Raw genomic sequence first — 22,282 nt, forward strand, 5'->3', positions numbered from 1 at the left:
TGTGGCTACATATGGTAAGGATACAGTACCTTTTTTAATGAAACTTTTTCCAGATCTGTTTGTGTGTGTGTGTGTGTGTGTGTGTGTGTGTGCGTGTGTGTGTGTGAGAGAGAGAGAGAGAGATGTATACTGGATCATAAAGGGCTCTCATGTTTCCTCTTAAATTGGGTGGTGACAGAAAATAGAAAACAGATGAAGGCCCGCGATTTGGAGAAACAATAGATTATTTAATAATCTGAACTCTGGAGCCCTGAAAGCCTTGTAAAGAATCCTAATTTTGTCACCTTCACAGATTATTTAACTGTTCTCTGCTTTTTCTCATATGCGAAAAGGAGATACTCATACTATCCATCTCAAAACGTCGCTTTAACAATTAAATGAGATAGCCCAAGTAAATACACTATAACAGTGTCTGGCACTTGATATGTGCTAGTTATTAGCATTACATTTTATCCTGTGATTCTTGAGTTTGTTTAGATTTTAGGCTCAACATTTAGCCTAAATGTGATTTTTTTTTTAAATAATGTGAATTTTTTTCTTTGTTTTTAATTCAAATTCTTTGGAAAGCACTGTGTTTTAAAAAATGTACATATGAACTTTATCTAAAATTCCTAGTTACAGGACTTTGCTAACAGGCACATTTTTCGTGAAACAAACAACTTTGGGCAGCAAGCCCTCATTGTCCATTTTTCTAATACGAATTCCTCTGTTCTTGAAATGTCACTGACTTCCCTATTCAGCTCTGCCCTGCTTCTATGTCTGTCGCCTTATTCATTAGAAACAAGATGGGCGTTTTGGGCATTGGGAGGCAAGAAGTTCATGTCTTGTGATTTTTTCATATAATACTCAAAATCTTTGGTGGGGACTAGCCTTTTTACTGCCACTGATAAAGGCTATGACCCTATACCCTGAAGCAAGCCAAGTGAAATAAGATCTATTTATAAAGATTCAGACAGTAGGTACAACAGCAGCATTGGCTGTGTTAGGTAAAAGCTTAGACTTCATAAATCATCCAGCCCTTGAAAACTATTAGGTAGCATATAATAAACTCTTGAAAGAGCTTCAGCACCCCCAGAATAATGTTTTAAAATTTAAACATAATTACTCCCAAATCTACACAGTTTTGAATGTAATTTAACTCTGGCCTTTGATTTGGTAAATTGCTAATTATGGCTATCTTTGTTAGATTTAAATTGAATTAGATTAAACTGTGACCCAGTGATTTTCTGGCTTCTTATGTGGTCAGTGCAAACAGTTATATTTAATGGTGGTAAAGCTGAGATAAAAATGTTAAATGTAAGAGTCAATTGCAAGGTCATTATTTTTTTCAAAGTAATGAAAACATAGTACTTTATCTACTGTAAAATTACAGACTAATGACTTAGTCCTACAGAGTGGCTCTCAAACCTTGTTCAATGTACCCACACTGATTTAAGAAATGATAAAGTATCATTTCAAAGATTAAATAATGATGAGGAGTGTAAATCACATTTTAAGTGGTGCCACCAAATGTAAGTTTTTAAAGCTCTCAGTAGAATTTTTTGGATAAAAAGATGAGGAAAATTATTCAATCAAAGCAGAAGGTAATTATTTATAATATTAAAAAAGAAGTATTTGTGAATCTTACTTTTAAAAAGTAATCCAATAAATATTTTAATATCTTGTGAAAGTTTTAATATTGTTTTCCAAGGCACTGAAACCCAAGCAGGACCCTGTGGTGCCCTCCCTGGTACAAACCCTTTCTATATCCCCCGTTTCTTGTTTGTAGGAAATAGGCTTCATTCAGCCTCCTTGACCTTCCCTGAGTTCCAAAAGGCAGATTCAAATAGTTGCTAATCAGGGAAGGAAGGGGATGCAGAAACTAGGGTGGAGCAGTCAAGAAACAATAGTGCAGCCTTGGGGAAAAGTTCTCATTTATCTTCAAGGAATATACATAACAATATCTTTGATTTCCTCTGCAGGAACTACGGCCCCCACCCAGGTAGAGGATGGTAACTTCACGCTGAGCACAAGATTCCTGGAGCACTGCCCTGTTACCTCACCACCAACCAATCAGAAGAAAGCCACACACCCTGCAGCCCTCACCCCAAGTTTTGCATTTAAAACTTCTCCCCCAAAACCATCAGGGAATTCGGGGTTTTTGAGTATGAGCCAGCTGTTCTCCTTGCTTGGTCCTGCAATAAACCTTTTTCTGATCCAAACTCTGACGTTTTGGTTTGTTTGGCCTCACTGTGCATTGGGCACAGGAACTTTGTTCGGTAATAGCATCAAATTCCATTTTTTAATGTACCATGAACAAGAATATTAAAATAGTTTAGATTGCTCAGCCAACTTATTTACTGAATGCTTATTGATCAAATAAAGAGGTGAAAAATTACCTGATGAGTCTAACTAGTAGGAACAAATAGCCTTTGTAAAAGTTTTTCTTACATTTACCTGATTTGGACCAACCATGTTCAGATTTTAATTACTTTAAGGTTATCTAAACTACCTACTTTACAACAACACTGTCAGTTTTTCTTAGAAATGGTTACATATGACAACACAGTGCTAGAATTGAGAGAACCCCTGAAAAAATGTGTAGGGGAACAAATGTGCCACCACAAAATGTCTCTTTGGCATGTAGATTATTTGAAGCTGAAAACAATCAAGGCCCAAAAGACTCAGGAAGAATCTTTGACCTTTCCTGTAACTGCCTAAAAGAATGAAGATCTATTCCAGAAAGGGAGCCACCACCATAGATAACTATAGTATAATTTGAACTAAGTGTGGTAGATAGGGAGGTATCTGGTACAGTCTGTTAAAAGTCCTCTCTGTGTCCCGTTGTTTCTGTGTGGTCCAGCAAACATTTCTTTACCAAATATTTGCTCTTTTTCATATTTGCTCAATTCCTGTGAATTGCCTTCATACCCTTTGAAGTCCCAAACCATTACTCCCTTCTCCTTCCCTCTGACAGCATATAACCCTCAATTGCCTAACTTGTCACTGGGTCTAATTTTTCTAGTGAAGCCCTGTTCGTATGTAATTAAATTTGATTTTCTCTTGTCAATCTGTCTCATGTCAATTTAATTCTTAGGCCAGCCAGAAGAACCTAGATGGGTAGAGGAAAGTTGTTTTCCTCCCCCACAAATGTTATATAACTTTTCCAAAAAAATATTATAAATATTTTATTCTAAAATAGTTAATTACCTTATGAATTATTTTCAATGAAATATTTTGATATTTAAAAGAAAGCAAATTTAAGCTCTTTTTTTTTTTGGCTTACTGAAGTCTAACTGAAAAATGAAATTATAAGGTATTTAAAGCATACACAGTGATGATTTGATATACATATATGTACACTGTGTTTTCTCTTCTTAAAAAAGTAAATCTACTGAGGAGAAAAAAGCACCAATATTTAAAGAATTCACATTTAATGAGGAAATAGGAATTCTTCATTTACTATTTGTGATGAGTAGTCAGGGAATCATCCTTAAATTATAATTGTCATTACTGATTTAATTATATGGAGCAGAAACATGAAATTTTAAGAACTAAAATACAGTTTAAAATTGCTACTTCTTAATTTGTGCTTTCCCTTTTTCTATTGTATATGGTTTGATGACAATTAAATTAAAATATTCCTTCATGTTATAAATATTATAAGTATCTTATTTAATTATTTGGAGCTTTCAATACCATAAGATTACTACACTAGTTATATGCATATATTTTTAGATTTCCTAGTCTAGGTGGAAAACTTCAGCCTTTTACCTAATCTAGTTAAATAGTTTAACTATATTAAATCATTTAACACACACAAATATATATATGTATATATATATAAAATTTCCTTATCGTTTTATTTCCTATGTATTTTTGTTAATTTATTGAGATGCTTAGAAAAATTAAAATGCTTTTTTATAACACTTTTAAAACAATAATCATTGATTTCTCATATTATTGAGCTCTAAATTTGCCCTATTTCCAAGGAACTGTATGTAACATGTTCTTCAATAATTAGTGAGTAGATTTTTTAATATGCATTACTTTATCCTAACATCTATATTTCTTGAGTACCTTCTGTTTGTTTGGCCCACACAGTGAGTATCATAAAATAGTGGGCAGAGTCCCAACTCACACTGTACTAAATGGGCTAATAATGGAAGCTGTAGACACTTTTCCAATAACTGTTCTACATGGGCTCATAGTTTGAAGAGTGAACTTCAAAAACAGAAATAGCTAGAAATTCAGCCTTCTTATACTATTCTAAGGATTTATCAATGCAGTTCTATATAACATAAATATTTATCTCTGTTAAAAACATACTCACTTCAAGGGAAATCTAGGTGGTGATAATAGTGGGGAGAATTTGGGGGAAATCTGTATTTTTAAAAGCTTTCTGTTGATTTGGCCAGCAATGCATATACCTATATGATTATGAGTGTTTATGCACTGATGACCACATTAGAACAATAAAATATTGACTCACTTGAGGAAATGTCTTCTCACTTAAATAACCTTGTTCCTGGTCTATGCATTTGATTTGAGAACAGATCCACTGCTACATGTTCAAAGTTTCAAGTCCACATGTGTTGAATAGGGGGGAAAAAAAGTGAGTTTTTCTTTTCCTATTCCCTCTTGTAACTTCATTGAAAGGTAACTTGCATTCTTTTTTTCCATTTCATTTCTTGGGCTGGTCCTATATAATGTTAAAACAATTTGGAAATATGGATCATGTAACAAATTCAGTATCAGTTTATAAGCTAAATTACTAAGATCGGTAATATATTTTGTGCTTTCAAGTTTGTTTTATTCTTTTTACTTACTGCCTTGGGGTACTGAAGGCAGTTTTAGTAAAGAAAAAGTTTCATAGTTTTTCTTCAATTCATAATTCTTAAAAAACATACTTGAGCCAATACAGCTCATTATATACATTTTGAACTTGGCTTCGAAAACAGTACATCCTACTTTATACTATGTAATTGTTATCAACTATATGCAATTATTTCAAATAAATTAAGATTTTAGACAATACCCTGATATATTACACTTAGGTTGCCTAACCAATAGTTCTTGAAGATTTCTCTTTAGCTACATTTTCTAGCTTCCTTTGCAGTTAGGTTGAATCATATAACTGGGTTTTGGCTCATGGGATGTTGGTGAAAGTAACCAAAGTCCCTTTCTGATCCAGTCAAGATATTTTAATATTCTTATATAACTTTGCTGTCTAACATGGTAGCCACTAGCTATGTATGGCCATTGAGCACTTCAAATATGGCTATTCCAAGTTGAGATGTGCTGTCAGTGTAAAATATATAACAGATTTTAAAGAGGTAGTACAAAAAATATTCTGAAATATCTCTGTAATAATAATATATTGATTACATGTTGAAGAGATAATATTTTGGATATACTGGGTTAACTAAAATATATTATTAAAACAATTTTACTTGTTCCTTTTTTACTTTATAAATTTGGCTACAAGAAAATTTTAAATTACATAAGTGGTTTACACTATATTTCTATTGGACAGTGTGGTCAAACTTCTCAGGGTTCTGTATCTTTCTACTTTCTACCACTATTCACTCCTTCATTCATTAATCATGCAGGAATATTTATTATGAATCTACTGTGTGCCTGATATTCTTCTAATAATCCCCTACTGATAAGATAGAGGATGGAGGAAAAGGAGAGCAGAATATGGCACCCCAAAATATGCCTCCTTGGCATAAGGATTATTTTGAGCTGAAGGCAATCAAGACCCTTAAGACTCAGGAAAAGCTTTTTATCATCCTCTTTAACAGCCTGAAAGAATTTAGATAGGGAACCTGTACCAGGAAGAGAGCTATTATCAGAGATAACTTTTTCATCTGAGAGATTTATCAGCATGGCACTGGCAAACATTAGTTTATTCAACATTTCCTCTTCTCACCTTCCTGTGAATTGTCTTCCTCCCCTTTGAAGCTCCAGACTGCTCTCCCATTCTTTAGCTCAGTATGGTATATAAACCCCAGCTGCCTGCCTTTGAGCCTCTTATCTTTGTGGGGTTCATGTATGTATGTATGAACAAAATTAACTTTTTCACCTATTAATCTCTTTTTATTACAGGAGGATCTCAGCCAAGGACCTAGAAGGGTAAAGGGAAAATTATTTTTCCTCCCCGACAGTGTCACATCATTCCATGATACAAATAAGGTGGGGGGGGGATGCGCTACCTGATCTAGAAACTGAATTATATGACAAGATTTTTTGTGCTCAGAATGGAATCCCTGCCAGGACAAGCAGGAGGATTGATTATAATGTGACTGAATGGTGCTTAAAGAACCACAGATGCTGGGTTCTGTCTATTAGGAAGAATGAGCACACAGAGTTGTGAAATGTTAAAAGACTCCTGTGTCTCATTCCTTGGACTTCAAGGGCTATGGCATTTTGGCAATGCCAGTGAATTGCCCAGGGGTTCCGTGACAGTGATGATAGTTGTGAGACAGGGACTCTCAGGGTTAGGAGAAATTTAAGTGTGACTATGTGGACATACTGCTGGAAAATATATGCTTTTTTCAGCCTTTTATAAATAATGAAAACTACTTATAAACCATCCTCCATTTCCTATTCAAGGGGCTTAGACATACAGAGTTCTCAGGCTATTTTTTCTTTTGTAGAGAAAATGTAGAAGGCTCCCTTGCAATTTCCTTCCATTGTATATTACTGTCAGAGACTTTCTTGTGTTCAACCAGTTCTTTCCTATATAATATTAATTCTGCATGCATGTAAAACCTAATAAAAATCTGGCTCATTAAAAATGGAATTAAACAAAACAAAACCAAAGGGTTCAAATTATCAATATGAGTAAGGTACCACTTATTTTCTACTTTGACTAAACAACTCCAATTCTTCTGACGTTTCTCATAGGACTTTTTTGCCTGATATTTTAATCATTGTTCTCCTTCCTATCTTACCTCATCTAAAAGAGTTTCCTCAATATCTTTTTAGTTCTCTTTAAAACCTTTATTATTCATATATTTTTAAAAACAGGGGTATCAATGTTATATTTTACTACTAAAAAAATTTATTGTAAAAAAATTGTGAAAAAAAGTAGCATTCCTTTTGTTGCCCCCCCCCCCGCCAAATCTTTCTAATTCATTTTTTAACAAAATAATATTGCCTACTCATTCATCTTTTGGTTCTCTTCACACCCAAGAAGTAAAATGCTTTGCAAATCGCAGCGTTGATTCTAGCACCTAGACATGTACATCTTGTTGGAAACCCAGGGCAGTCCGTCCCAAAATATGCCTTAATGGCATACTGATTATTTTGAATTAAAGTTACTAAAGAAACAGGCGATGCAGGAAGGACACTTGGCCCTCCTCTCTGTCTCCTGAAAGCAGGAAATAAATCTCTGTTATGAAAGGTGCCCTCCTTGTATGGGAGATAGAAGGACACCCTTATTACCAGAGACAAGGAGCATGTACACACAAACCTTATTACTTTTTTACTAATTTACTACCCAAGCCCAAACTTTACTTAAATTCCTTACTAATTAAGCACCCAACTCTAAGTTTCTTTGTCCTATCAATTCCTTTCAAATTTATTATTTCTTAATCAAAAAAGTATAAAGGCTGCCTGCTTTGACCACTTGTTAGGTCCCACTTTTATGAGACCTCTATGTGCATGAATTAAATTTGTTTATTTTTCTCCTGTTTATCTGTCTGGTGTCAATTTTATTATTAGTCCAGCTACAAGAACTCAAAAGGGGTAGAGAGGGAAAATTTCCCCTTCTCAACAATCTCAAATCCATTGTTTTTTTCCTATTCAGAAGGTAAAAGTGTAGTAAGCAAATTACCAAGTCCAACATAGATAGACCATAATATCTGTGATTTTTTTTCTCAAAAACATATGGGAAAAAAATTCTCATAGACCTCTGCCACCAGGAATCCTGAAAATGAACAAGATAAGGAAAATGACTTCCTCATCAAGCAAAGACAACAAACAGCAAATGCTATTGTCCATGAAGAACAAAATCTTTGTGATTTTATATATTTTAATGGAAGAAAGCTAGGACTTGTTTTGTAAGTTGGTAATATTTGTTTTATAACTTGAGACTGCTGATTCGCTAACCTACGACTAAGGTGAAATAGAAAATACACTAAAAGAAATATTCATATAATGTCATTGTTTAGGATCTTCGACTATTAGGCAATACACTTAATAATATCTAAATTGTTGTTTTTAATCCAAACTAGTGGTTGACTGAGTTAGACAACAGGTTTGATCCTCAGGGATATATTGAAATGCCTTATATATAGGATCTGAATAAATTCCCAATGTCTACTACCATAATACACTACTTAAACAGCTCATTTAGAATATTATTAGAAGCAATCTTCATTTGAACTTCTTCTTTCAGAATATATGTGCATAGTATATAGTGAGGCATACCTAAACATCAAGAGAATATTGCTGACATTCCAAAATTGTATTTAATTCTTCAAGTCAGTTATGATAATAAAATCAGTAATACAAAACATTCTGCTTTGCCTTCATTCTCTTTTTTTTTGTTCAATGAAATATTTATTATCTACCATGTGCAAGGCAAATATTCACAGGAGTGACTCTGTGAAATGGTTCCATCATCCTACGTAAACTCTATAGCAGGTTAAAGAGTAAAAGGCAATTTTTAAAAGAGACTTTAGGGAATTAGCCCTTTTCATATCACAGCTATGATGAAACTCAGCAGTTCAGAATACTGGAGGTGGACAAATAAAAGCTGAAAATTTAAAAATAGTCAGGAGAATTTGTAACCAAAACAACTAAGGAAAATTAAATATGTGCTTTTAGGGAAAGGTCTAGAAAATGCAAGCAATATTATTAATGAAATAAAAATATATTTGCCTTCATTCTTAAAAGGTAGAAACAAAATCAATTTTACTTGAAAACTGGCATATTACAATCAAACATTTCCATCCTTTGTGGTGACAAATAATGGTCCAGATTCCTGAAGAGACCATTAGAGAAAACCTAAGCCAACATTCATTTTTACTAAATACATATATTTCTCCTTCAATATCAGAAAAAATATATCAGTATGAATGTGTAAATATATTTTAAAAAAATTTATCAGAAGCCTGCTTATAAAACAAGAGGAAAATAACTTTTAAAAAGGTATAAATCTATAAGCATTGATACCGATCAGGACCCTGTGGGGCTCCTGGGCACAAAAGCTTTCTGTGTCCCCCATTTCTTGATTACTGGAAATAGGTTTCATTCAGTCTCCATGACCCTCCCTGAGTTCCAACAAATAGATGCTAATTAGGGAAGGGAAGGGAGCAGAGACAAGGGAGGAACAGTCAAAAGAAACAATAGTGCAGCCTTGGGGCAGGGTCCTGGCCGGGTTCCCCCCCCCCCCCCCCACCGCAAGGGATATACATAACAATATCTTTGAGCTGTTTTGCAGATACTTCTCCCCAACAGCTGGGAGAAGTTAAAGGTATGGTGCCCACAAGCACGTATTTTTCTATATAAACTTTAGGATCAACTTATCTAAGTCCAGAAGAAAATATTACTTATATAGGAATGTCATTTAATTTATTCATTAACTTAAAAACAACAGATATTTTTATGATGTTAAGTCATGCTTTTAGGAACAAAGTAGGTCTTTCCCTTTAATTTTCTTTTGTGTCTTCCAGGAGAGTTTTAAATATAGATTTTGAAAATTTCTTATTAAATTTGTTTCTTGTCTCTAGTGTTGTAAATGGGTATGTCTGATCCATAAAATCTTCTAGCTCGTTACCATGAAGTATTGATTTTGCATGTAAATTTTATATTCTGCTAACTTACTAAATTATTTTACTGTTTGTATTGGTGTTTGGGTTTGTTAATGTTATTGTTTCTTTGTGGCTTTTTGGGTAAACAGTCATATCTGCAAATTGGGACACTGTTACCTCTTCTTTCAACTGTTCTGCCTTGAATTGGTTTATTTCATCTGGTTGTGATGGCTAATACTCCCAACACAATGTTAAGCAGTAGTGAAGATAGCTGAACATTACTGTAACTTTTTCTTTGGTCAGAATGCATCGAATGTGTCCTCATTAAGTAATATGCTGACAATTGGACTAAACTGTATATACATAGTATAACATGCTAGCAAGAGTATCCAATGATTCCTTTTTATACTCAGTATTTTTATCAGGAAAGGGTATTTTATTTTATCAAATATCAGTATCTCACACTTAAATGTAAACAAAAAGTTAAGAACACTAGATAATTTGAAGAATGACTTTGAAAGTAAAAGAGTTCCTCAAAATAAAACAAACAATAAACTAACAAGAAAGCAGGACCACAGAAGATAGGAACAATACAAGAAGCAGAAGAGTACTGTGGGAGAATTATATTGAAAATCTAGAGAAAGTAAAAGAGAAGTGACTCCATTTTCTGAAACAAGATCATGAGGATACGGAAAAATGAGCAAAAAAGGAAGAATAGAATAAAATATTTTATGACATAATATGTCAAAAAAATTACCTCCCTTGAGCCCTTTCTCAGGAAGCTACCAGAGGTTATACTCTGCTAAAAACCAGAGAGTAAACCAAGAAGGATGACGAACAGGATCTATGGCACTAGGTGTCAAACACAGAATACTAGAGAGAGGTCTTTGGAGAGTAGCTGCACATCAGGGTCAAGAACAAGCATTCTAAAAGGTGTCATGTATAACAGCAGGCTTGAGTTCTCATTTTAACTTTAACTCCTTGGGCCTCTGACAATGATAATCACACCTTATTCTGATGCTCTCTGCTCTTCTTTGTCTCTTTTTCTTTGACTTACACTGTAAATATATTTGTTACCCAGTATTTCATTCATGGCCACATGCTTTACCTGAGGTGCCTCATCTATTTCTCTAGTCACCAACCCTAACAAAGTTTAAGCTGTGTTTTCAAACCTGATATTTTTTCCCCCACACACCTCCTGTTAAATTCTTTCAATTCCCATACCCCATTAAGCAAAACATGTAACCAAATCCATCAGCTCTCATACCCCACTTAGCAAAATAAAAGCCTGTCAGACAAATGCCAGCCTCAAGCATTCTTCTCAAAGGGATTCAATTCTTCTTGCCCTCACAAGAATATAAACGATATTATATACCACTTATTGAAAGTTTACCATATGCCAGGTATAATTCCATGTGCTCTGCATGCAGAACATCTTTTAATCTTTTAAATAAATATTTGATGGGGAAGTTGAGGCTTAGAAAGGTTTAATAATTTACTCAAGTTTACACACACTAAGTGGTGAACTGGGAGTTAAAACTCAGGCTTCTGAATCTAGTACTTGTCCTCATACAGATTTCCTGAATGCCTCATAACCACATTCAACCAAATATTTCAATATCTAAAACCAAAGTGATCAACAACCCTCCAAAGTGGATCTCTTCTCCTTTTTCTCTCAGTTCCTCTCCCAATTTGTGGTATCTATATCTGCCTAGTGTCCCAAAAAAATACCTTGCACCCATCAGATTCATTCCTTGCTCCCCTTTTCCAATCATTAACTAAACCTTGTTGTTTCCATCTATCCAACCAGGTCATCCCCATTTATATCATCCAGGCGTCATATCAGGATTTTGCCATGGCTTGGTGGAAAGGTTCAGGAAGTGCTTGGAAATGTGGATCTTAAACTCAATGTTACAAATGCATATTTGGAAGTTTGCATACTCAAAAATCATTTTCTCAGTGCTTCCAAAGTGTCAAGTCCAGTTTTAGGTCCTGGGTAGAGGTGATGTTTGAGGACATGAAAGAAGATGAAAGAGAAAGTGTTGACAGAAGAAAAGACTGAGATAATGGATGGTATGACCAACATTGTTTTCAAATCCTTTCTCCCTTCCTTCCTAATTGCCATTCATTCCATCCATTCAACAAATATGTATTGAGTATCACTGTACACCAGGGTGTATGCTCTAGGCTGAGTATATAGTGATGACTGAGTCAAGGTTCAGACCCTCAAGGAGTTCAGTTAATAGATGGATGTAAAATATATGTAAACAATAATTATAATGCAGTCAATAATGGTTCTACATAGTAAATGCTATGAAGAAAGAAACCAGAGGTAAATCAAGGCTGCCTCCACTGATGTATGGTCATCCAACTAGATCACAGGAGAGGCAAAGATCAAGTTAACTCCAATGCAATTGTACTGGATTACATATACAAAGTACCACTATCATTGTGTGTATGAATGTATCTTCTCTCATTTTTTTTTTGAAAATTGAGATAACTTCCTACTTTCCTCCCTCCATTCTCTTTCCCTTCCTTCCCTTTCCTTTCTCTTCCTTCCCTTTCCTTTCTCCCTCCCTCCCTCCCTTCCTTCCTTCCAACCTTGACGTAACTTTCAGGAGCTGAAAATACTCTTTCCATGAAAACATACTAAAACTAAAATTCTTTTTCATGATTTCTCATGGGAAATTTACCTGTATTTTCCCACCAAACCCTCTCCTTCAATAGTCTTTTTTATCCTAGTAAACAGCCATCCTATCCTTCCTTATGTTCAGGCTAAAATTGTTTTTCTCCACTCTCTCAATCTTCATATCTAGTCCATCAGCAAATCCTGTTATCTGTACTTTCAAAATGTATCCAAACTATGGCCATTTCTCCCCAGGTCCATGGCTACCAACCAAGTCCTAGCTCCACACACACACCCAACCTGGATTATTACACTAGCCTCTAGTTCACCTCTCACTTCTACCTATACATCCTACAGTATACCTTACATTGCTTCTAGCCACTGCTTAAAATTCTCAGCCTCCTAATCTACCATAATGTAGAAGCCAATGCCTTTACGATGATCAATTAGGCCCTACCTGATTTGTCCCCCTAATACCACTTCAGCTGTGGCTCACAGCACTCTTCCCTAGTCACTCTACTCCAGCCACCCTGCTGCCCCTCGAACACACACACATTCCCTCCCTCCTCAGGACTTTTATACATGTTCTTCCTTCTGCCTGGAACTTTCTTCTCCATGACATCTGAATGATGCATTCTCTTCCTTCCTTCCGGTTTCTTATATGTCTCTTCAGAGAGGTCTTCCCAGGATCCACTATAGAAAATAGCAACCCACCCTATTCTTAGTCTTTCCTCATCCTGCTTTATTTTTCCTTTTAGTACCAATCACCATCCAAAATTCTATATTCCAGGTATAGAGAGAGAAAACAAGTTGACAAATAAATACAGAGAATGTCAAATAGTTTGCTATATGTTCCCTTGTTTAGTTTAGCTCATCTGGTTCACAGAGCCCTACAATTAAAGGGACTTTTTCTCTTTAATGCTGTGTTCAAACACCTAGAGCACCTGACATGTCATAGGTGCCCAATAAATAATAAGTTAATGAATGTAGACTTTATGTGTATTTCTATAAAAATATGTTTTCTTAAATATAAATTATTATTTATGAAGGATACAAGCTTAATGCAGAGGCATAATATTCAAAATATTTATTCTCTGACTGACATAATAGTTGCAGGTAATTTTAATAGCAGGACTAGTTCTTACAAAAAGTACCATCCATTGACCATGTATTTTGAAAAGATTGGTTTTCTAGGTGCCAGGTGAGCTAAATCAAAGAAGAAAACTTTTAGCAAATTCATCCATAACTCTCATTTGTTCTCATTAAATGACAACTAATATTAAACCATGGGGTGGTTTCACTCACATTTCTAGTTAAGGGGTCTGCTTGTCTCCATCCATCAGCTGGCCACAATTCTGGACATGGCTGAAAGTGATTGCTTATTTATTGATCACCTATTGTCTACTATTACTGTTACTTCTCTTTGTACATAGAATTGAGATAGTTAAATTAGGGCTTAAATTAGAATAAGATTAGGCAAAGGACTTTTTCAAACCATACTCTGCCTTTTATTGTGCATGAACTTTACAAACCTGCCTCTAGCTGCATTACAAGAGAGATTTCTACAGCTGAACTTGTATCAATAAATTACTGTTAGATTTGGTCTTAACTCTTTGTGTTCTGGCTACCATGATCATAATTGGATAGAGAATTCTAAGAGGCCAAAGGAACCGAGGTAAGGTCCAAAACATTACCCCTAAATGGAGCACAGAGAAAGAGCCTCAGAATACCACTAAAATAAAATTCTTTGCAGAAGCAAAGTAATGAACAAAAGAGAGATCGAAGGACACCGTATATCCATTGGAAACTTTATATTAGTAAGGAAAACATATTGTTGCCCATGAAACAATTGCAGTGAAAGGAAATGAGGAGATACAGTTGACAGTATGCCTGGATAGGCTGTTTTTTTCCAGAACATTGAGCTCAATTATATTAATTGCTTTCCTTATCACCTACCTGCTTACAGAACATAGTTTTAAAAAAATATTCTTTCTACCTATCTACCTGTCTCAGATATCTATGCCAATCAGATATATATTTTTGAGACTTGTAACGTAAAAAGAGTATTATAAGACTAAATACAGGTAATATACATATATATACGATATATATAAAGTATCTGATTGGTAGGTTTTGAGTCTTTTAACACCAGCCCGGTTCTATTATTGAATAAAGATCCCTCAAGATAGACCCCAACTTAAATCAAGTATAGTGATTCTCAACTGGAGAAGGAGAAAGATCATTCCCCCTTGAGGATTCATCAAAATCCTAGATGAGGTTTCCTTAAACATTCCCTACTACAGACCCGAAAACCTACAGAAGACCTACAGAATCGAAAACTCTGGCGGTGGGTTCTAGTAATCTATGTTTTAACAAGCCCTCTAGGTGATTCCGATGCAGCGCGCTGATGAGTGTGTGTGATATCAAACAACTCTACAAAAAATTGTAACCCACTTACATTTTCATTTCAGATCCAGATGTCTATGCCCTAAGTGTAAAGTCTAGGCTTCAGATTCAATTTTGCAAGAAGGATTGGTGGTGGGAGGGCAGTCTAATTGCTCTATCACTGCCTACTGTTTTAGAACTACACATTTTTCAACCAGAAGTTGAATATTAACATGATTAAACTGATATCTCATTCTTGGCCCAACTGGCCCCAGCAACAATACAGTTATTCAGGAATGGCATCGTGCCCTCTCTCACAGCCTCCATTCTCCACTCACACAATCTCCTTGGTCACTTGTCACCTGACAGGCCAAACTTCTTGAAGCATTCCATACTTCCACATGCAATTTTTGTTGCCTTCACCTTTCTTTAAATTGTCTTTGTGTGGACAACCTCAGATTAAAAGTCACCTCTTTTCAGAAAGCTGTCCTTCTCTCCAAGCAATCAGTCATTCTTCCTTCTATGTTCCCATGGCACTTCTATTATATTAAAGGCCAAATTTTATTTTAATTATTTGTTTATATCATTGTTTCTTCCTTCAGATGATAATCTCCTAGAGAAGAAAAATCATGTTTATTGTGCCTTTTTCAGGGTACAGTACTATGCCTGCCACAGAGTTGGCACTCAATAGATATTCGTTGAATGTTGAAAGGTTATATTAGCAACCATAATGCTCCAGTGGGACAGCACTAGAGTGCCAGCTCTTCTTCCCAAAATGAAAATAAATCTCTAAAGTCAATATATGTTGTTTTGCTAGAAAGTTATATAGGGCCCTGAGACGGAATAAATCAGATAACTAATGCATCTGCCTGTCAGCTACAGAGAATTGTTTTTTGCTAGCAACAATCATGCTAATTGGTAAATATTTACATTTGCCAGCTGCACATGCTTGCCACTGAGACCACTCCACATTACACCGGTACTGCAATTAACAATTCCATTTCTCTCATATTTCAGAACATAGAGCAAAACATGTATACCTTCTAAAACTAGCTAGAATTATTAAGAGCTCAGTAACAGTGGCTTGATAGAGAACAACATATTTGTAAGAAAGATCTGCAATATAAACAATAAATTATTTGTCTTTCATTGAAAACAGTGAGACCTATCACAATCCAATTTTCCTTTCACTAACTGAATGATATCCTTTGTTACTTGGGTACTTTGCAAAGATTAGATTCAGGAAAACATTCAAGGGAATGGTTCTCAGTGGATTAGGCCATTAGCATAATTATCTCAATTGCAAACACAAACACATCATTCTAGAAGTCATCTTAACATCTAGTGTAGATGTCAGGGAACCCACATGCCCATAAAGCAATATTTTGTATTTCTCATCAAAGTATTTTAAATCAATATTTAAATTGTCTCTTACACAGAATAATTTGCTTACGACTAGTGGAAATAAAGTTAATATTAATAAATAACAGTGTTCACAACTTACATGATGATACTGAAAATTAGATTACATCACTCACCAAAATCTAGAATGTAAAAGTATTAACATTTAATGTATTAGAAGTCGTTCGGAAAGAATTAATAGTCTTCCTCAACAATGGTTGAGTTTTGGGGTTATTAAACATTCAAAGGTAGGTTAAAGTCTCTGTTGGTATTGCAAGCATTAAATATCTTCTGTTCTCAAGGTTTCAATGAACTCAAAATCCTTCTTCACTTCTCATAAAACCTATCAATTGTGCGACGTGTCCCAAGAAAAATGCAGCATTTGGTAGGCGGAACAGTTGTCACAACAGCAACGGATATGGAAATATCATGGGGTTTAGACTCCAGTTTCCTGGGTTCCAGCTTCATCTCTTCCATTTACCTTGAGCAAGCCACCTAAATTTCATTTAGCTCATCCTGAATACTTATCTCACGAGGTCAGTGCAGCAACTAACCATAAAAGCATAACTCAATATCGTTATTAATGTGAGGATATACAGGAACAAAAAGTTCCTAATCTTCACTGTTTCTGAAATGAGGATTTCTATAGTTTCCTGTACCTGTGTTCATCTCTCCAAAACAACTGTAGCAAATAATTCAAGTGTTACCAAAGCCTTATATGGGCTTATTATCATGATCCAGAGACTTAGTTCACTGCCCTTCATCCTCCTAGTGACCTAATTCTTTCTGATACCAAATAGTAGGGAGAAACAGGAAGCCAGGGACATAGCCGTCTGGGTCTGTTTATATCTATGGTGAACCTTCCATGACACAACAGCTGTGCTCTATTACTGATAGTCAGGCACCTTGTATGGTGGTTATATATAAATTTGTTAATTACATATACATTTAGAACTGACACAGGGGAAAGGTACATACAAATTGTTACCTCTTGCACTGAAACAATGTTTTGCTCCTATGTTCCAGTATCTTCCATTTATATAATGAAACTGTTCATTTAACTTTAAACATATGACATGCTTTCTGTGTATGCCTGTGTGTTTGTGTGTGTGTGTGTGTGTGTGTGTGTGTGTGTGTGTGTGTGTACTGAGGGCATGGACTGGCATAGAGAGTGTGGCAAGATAACGAAATATAAATACATGTTCTATTCTCCCTGCTCCATCCAAAGAAGGTAGCCAAAACCACGTTCAAGAAAGAAATGAGCAGGCATCCAGAGGAGAATTGCATAAATATATGATTCATTCAATTCAGAAAATATATTACATAATAACAAAATTGGCAATATTTTATGTTTTCTATTTATACAATTTTAATATATGTTTTCTCACAAAGTAGACATGGACATATAAGGAAAACAAGGCTCAAAGAATTTGAATTTTAGGTGCACCTTTCTTTTTGAAATGACTTCAAGTGTGGATATAATGATTTCTCCTAAGTCTCCATGGTACAGAGCTGTGTAAAGAAGCCTTGTTTACTGACTCACAATTTTAGTGTTAATCTGTATTATACTGTGCTCATTATGCTGGCTAGAACGTAAATTATGGTGAATTCTTGGGAAAAGTACGTTACTTCAGTTAATTCTGTCTCACGTTATTGTTATTGTGAAAGGGTGTGCCTGGTCTTTTAGGTATGGGCATATATTGGGTTGGCCAAAAAGTTCATTCAGTTAATGAATACGTCATTCAGTAAAGTTCTTGGTGAAAATGAAGAATGTCTTTTATTTTTACTTAAAACCCAATGAACTTTTTGGCCAACCCAATAGATTGCTGAAACGAAGACATATCATGTGTATCAGTGAAGACATTATCATATCATGAGCCCTTGAAAAGTTCACAGACAAAACCAATTACACATTTCTACTTCATCTAAGTCAAATATAAAGTTGTCTATCACTTTTGGAAGAATTAGAGAAAGTGAAGTTAGAGGATGGAAATAAAGTTAATCACTAAATCCAGAGTAGGATCAAAACCGTCGCATAACTCATTGGGAGACAGTTTAAATCTTTCAATTGATCTAGTAGTAAATATTTTTTCCCACAAATTGCTTTTTCTCTAACACAAACATCAAGCAAGTTTTATGACAAAACTATTGTTGGTCATGATTTCAAAAGTGTACTTTCCTTAAATGCTTCTTTGAATGAACCCGTGTGAATGAGCAAGATTTTTATAATGTGAATTATATTTGTGGTAGAGTAAACACTAAACATTTTTTTAGGATTATAAAATAGCTATAAATTACAACAAGAGAATATTTACCTTGAATTAATCTTACCTAGAAATGGCTTTGTGTTTATGTGGAGATAAATATTGCTTGCTTATCTTTATAGAATAGATGTGATAAATCACATTCTAGTAAAATTTTTGGAATCGAAGGTTAATAGAAGACTTATTTTGAAGAAGAGATAGGGCCTATTTTAAAATGGTACTGGGAAAGTGAAAAATCAGTTGGATTTACTACAAAGATACATTAAGCTTCAAATGACATAAGGCTATATTTAATCATATTTTCTCCTTAAACTATCCCTTGTGTAGCTTTACAAAATAACAAGAAACTTACTTTGCTGTCTCCCTGTACTTTACAAATATCATACAAAAGTGTGTGTGTGTATATGTCTCACTGATAAACCTTTTACCTCATCATATTCATTTTTATTGTTGCGGTATGTGTTTCTCTTTGTCCAATTTACCACAGAGACAGATGATAATTTTTCATTGTCTTTTCTCTCTTTTTAAAGCCATCCTCAACATACTCTTTTTCATTCTGAACTTTCTACTTTTCTTAAATTTAGCATATATTTAATTATCTGTACTACTGAACCAAACTGTATGTATTACACAATATTTATTTAGTGCACTAGTAATGATCAATAGGGTTATAAAGAAAACACACATTCCTGACTTCAATGGGTTCCCATTTTCTCAGTCTGGAGTGTCTTACTCTTTGATGCTCCTTCCTTTAGAGTCTCTCAATCAGTAGAACTCTCCTCATCAAGGTTTCCGGATTCACTCTAACTCAGAGTACTGCTTTCTCTGACCACCCACAGACTACTTAGTGCTACTCCATTTAGCAATTATTCAACATCTCCCAAATATGCACGTTCCATGAGATCAGAAGATTCAACTTAAACTAATTTGATGCCTCCTACAGGCCTTGACTTCTGCTCAATTCCATGTAGTGATGAAATAAATATATGTCAAATGACATATCTCACAGTTATGTTTATCTTTTGGTATCACCAAGTGGCTTAAACTGAATCAATCAGCTTTCTCTTCTCATTATCTTCGAAAGCATCTAGATAAAATTTAGTCATATACCTGAAGTCTTGACAAGAAAAGAATTCGGTAATATGTAGAATATATTTTTCAGGTCACTAAATGAAAAATCAACACATAGACACACATATAAATTTTATCTCTAAATATTTTCCCTCTGTCTTTATAAATATTTATTTATATTCCTGACACCTTGGGTATGCCTAAATATGCAACTTCGGTATTTGAAAGAATGGTGACTCTCCTGATCCGATTGCAATAGGTTTGGGGAGAACACTTAAAAATAAATGAAATAGGCCTTCCCTGGTGGCGCAGTGGTTGAGAATCTGCCTGCCAATGCAGGGGACACGGGTTCGAGCCCTGGTCTGGGAAGATCCCACATGCCGCGGAGCAACTAGGCCCGTGAGCCACAACTGCTGAGCCTGCGCGTCTGGAGCCTGTGCTCCGCAACAAGAGAGGCCGCGATAGTGAGAGGCCCGCGCACCGCGATGAAGAGTGGCCCCCACTTGCCGCAACTAGAGAAAGCCCTCGCACAGAAATGAAGACCCAACACAGCCATAAATAAATAAAATAAATAATAAAAATGAAGAATTTCTTTAAAAAAAAATAAAATAAAATAAATGAAATAGGTGGGAGCTGAATTGCGGCGGCGGTGGGGGAAAGTTGGGGAAAAAACGGTAAATGCACTCATGCATGTGATTATTCCACAACTTTTAAAATAGGGGTGATCATTAGGGTAAGGAAAAATTGCTCTAAGACAGTGCTCACAATGTATTCATAGAAGATAGGGTATCAAACTACTGTTTGTATATTAGCACATGAATTGTGGTAAACAACACTTGGAAATGTCAATGTTTAGAGGGTGATGATCTATTTAGATTTGTGGGAACGAGAATTCACAAGTGTTTATCATGTTTACACACCTTATTAAAATAACTCATTGGTTTAATTCAAAGACTCAGAGTATTATGTTAAATTATTATTATGAAAAACTCTCTACAATTCTGATTTGTTGGTAGATTTCTTTGAAAGCTTTTATCTATGGTCTACTACAAAGTTCTGAAATTAAGAAAATTTTAATGAGGCTACTAGATATAGCAGTTAAACCATATACACACAACTGATAAATCTTCTGAGAATTATGAATTCCTATCCTAAATATTTCCGAGTTTGTTCTTCATTTATTCTTCTTCATTTGTGTTGTTATAATTTATTCTTTTTTATTAATTCTGCCCCACTTAGTTAAAAAAAAAAGTTGAGATTTTAAAAACATGTGTTTCATTCCTATGTTTGTTTAAAGTTCTGTAATAGCAATTTATTAATTAACTCAGTAAGTAAATATAAATGAAATTTGATTAGTTAAAATTCAGTAACTTCACTTCTTGCCAATATACTAAAGAGCACCTGGCAATATTCTGCTATCAAATACCACAAAGAATGGATGATACTCTAAAACCTTTTGTAGTAGTAAAGGGAACACTTTTTAGACTGCATCTCCCAGTGGACTGTTTTGGATCCATTACCAAGATTATTACATAGTGAAACAGACCCATGGAGAGAGTAATTTATATATATATAAAGAGTGTCAGGCACTGCGCTAGAAATTTCACATATAGTGCCTCTTTTAATCATCACAATGACTTGCAAAATAACCGCTACCACCGTTTTGCCTCTCTTAAAGCCTTGCATATAGGGTCCATATTTTATTAGCTTTATACTCCCACTATCTGGATTTGATTTATTATACAGGTGCGCACACACACACACACACACACACACACACACACACACACAGTAGAAGGACGAGGAAACTGACTAACAAAGCATTTGACTGATTTGCCCAAATACAAAATTATTAAATAAAAATTAAGTCTCTCTAACCTTCAAATCCACATAAACCTCCTTAATATTGCACTCTTAAGGTAAGAATATTTCACTGTGTTCATATAAAAATTATCTAGAATTGTGTTATTGATCATGAGTTAGTTGCATTTGCAAAATAAATAAATATTAAGAGTATGGATTGATACTTACAGAAAAAGAGAACAAACTTATAATCTTAAATTACTTGACACATGCTCTAAGTGATAGAGGCCATATAGCCTATCAGATTTTTTTGAACTTTGTAAAGATCAAGAACGACCAAGAGAATAATCATTTTCAGAACAACAAAAATTCCTCATATCTTCTTCTAGTGCATGACATATACTAGCTACTTGATGGAAGATTGCTGTTAAAAATCCTCTGATGACTGATGTTGTTAAAGAAACTCACATTATCAAGAAGAACCAAAGATACGTTTCATCAAATTAAATAATTTCTCTTTACCATGTATTCTGTTGCTTCTTCCTTAATTAAAAGTCAACATAATATTCCCAGATTTGCACAGCTAAAGTAAAAAGACCATGAGAAAAAACAATATGGACATTTAAATTACACAGATACATAGTTCATTTTGAAAATTCAGCATCACATCTTAACAAACGAGCAATAAAATATCCTTACCTTAGAAAATTGTGCATTTATCCATTTTGTGAATGTTTTCTTTTGAACATCTTCTCTTTCATCTACAATGTAAAAAATATATATGTAAAGAGCTAAGAAGCAACTCTGGATATCACTTATATTTTACAACCAAAATAACTTTCAGTTATTATGCATTAGTGTTATTTTATATTTAGTAGTAAATTCACTGATAATGAAATCAGACATGAGTGATATTGCTACTGAGCACCCACACTAAAATGAAATCCGAAAAATAATTGATATGGTCAAGTCCATACTCATTCAAATAC

General features: G+C 34.7%; 1 protein-coding gene and 1 long non-coding RNA gene across 6 annotated transcripts in view; one reads left to right on the forward strand and one right to left on the reverse strand.

Annotated features, from left to right (window-relative positions):
* The window catches only part of DMD (dystrophin), a 2,259,822-nt gene that overhangs the window by 1,685,111 nt on the left and 552,429 nt on the right, over positions 1-22,282 (reverse strand). For all 5 annotated transcript variants that reach the window (XM_082446317.1, XM_082446321.1, XM_082446320.1 and 2 more), the window contains exon 2: positions 21,993-22,054. In XM_082446317.1, coding sequence (XP_082302443.1) covers positions 21,993-22,054 — 62 coding nt within the window. The remainder of the gene's footprint in view (positions 1-21,992; positions 22,055-22,282) is intronic.
* The window catches only part of LOC309652670, a 422,767-nt gene continuing 400,498 nt past the window's right edge, over positions 14-22,282 (forward strand). Inside the window, exon 1 of the long non-coding RNA XR_014258872.1 lies at positions 14-2,817. This is a non-coding gene — a long non-coding RNA (uncharacterized lncRNA). The remainder of the gene's footprint in view (positions 2,818-22,282) is intronic.

The sequence above is a fragment of the Balaenoptera physalus genome (assembly GCF_965194825.1).
Source record: "Balaenoptera physalus genome assembly, chromosome: X".
Taxonomy (NCBI): Eukaryota; Metazoa; Chordata; class Mammalia; order Artiodactyla; family Balaenopteridae; genus Balaenoptera; species Balaenoptera physalus.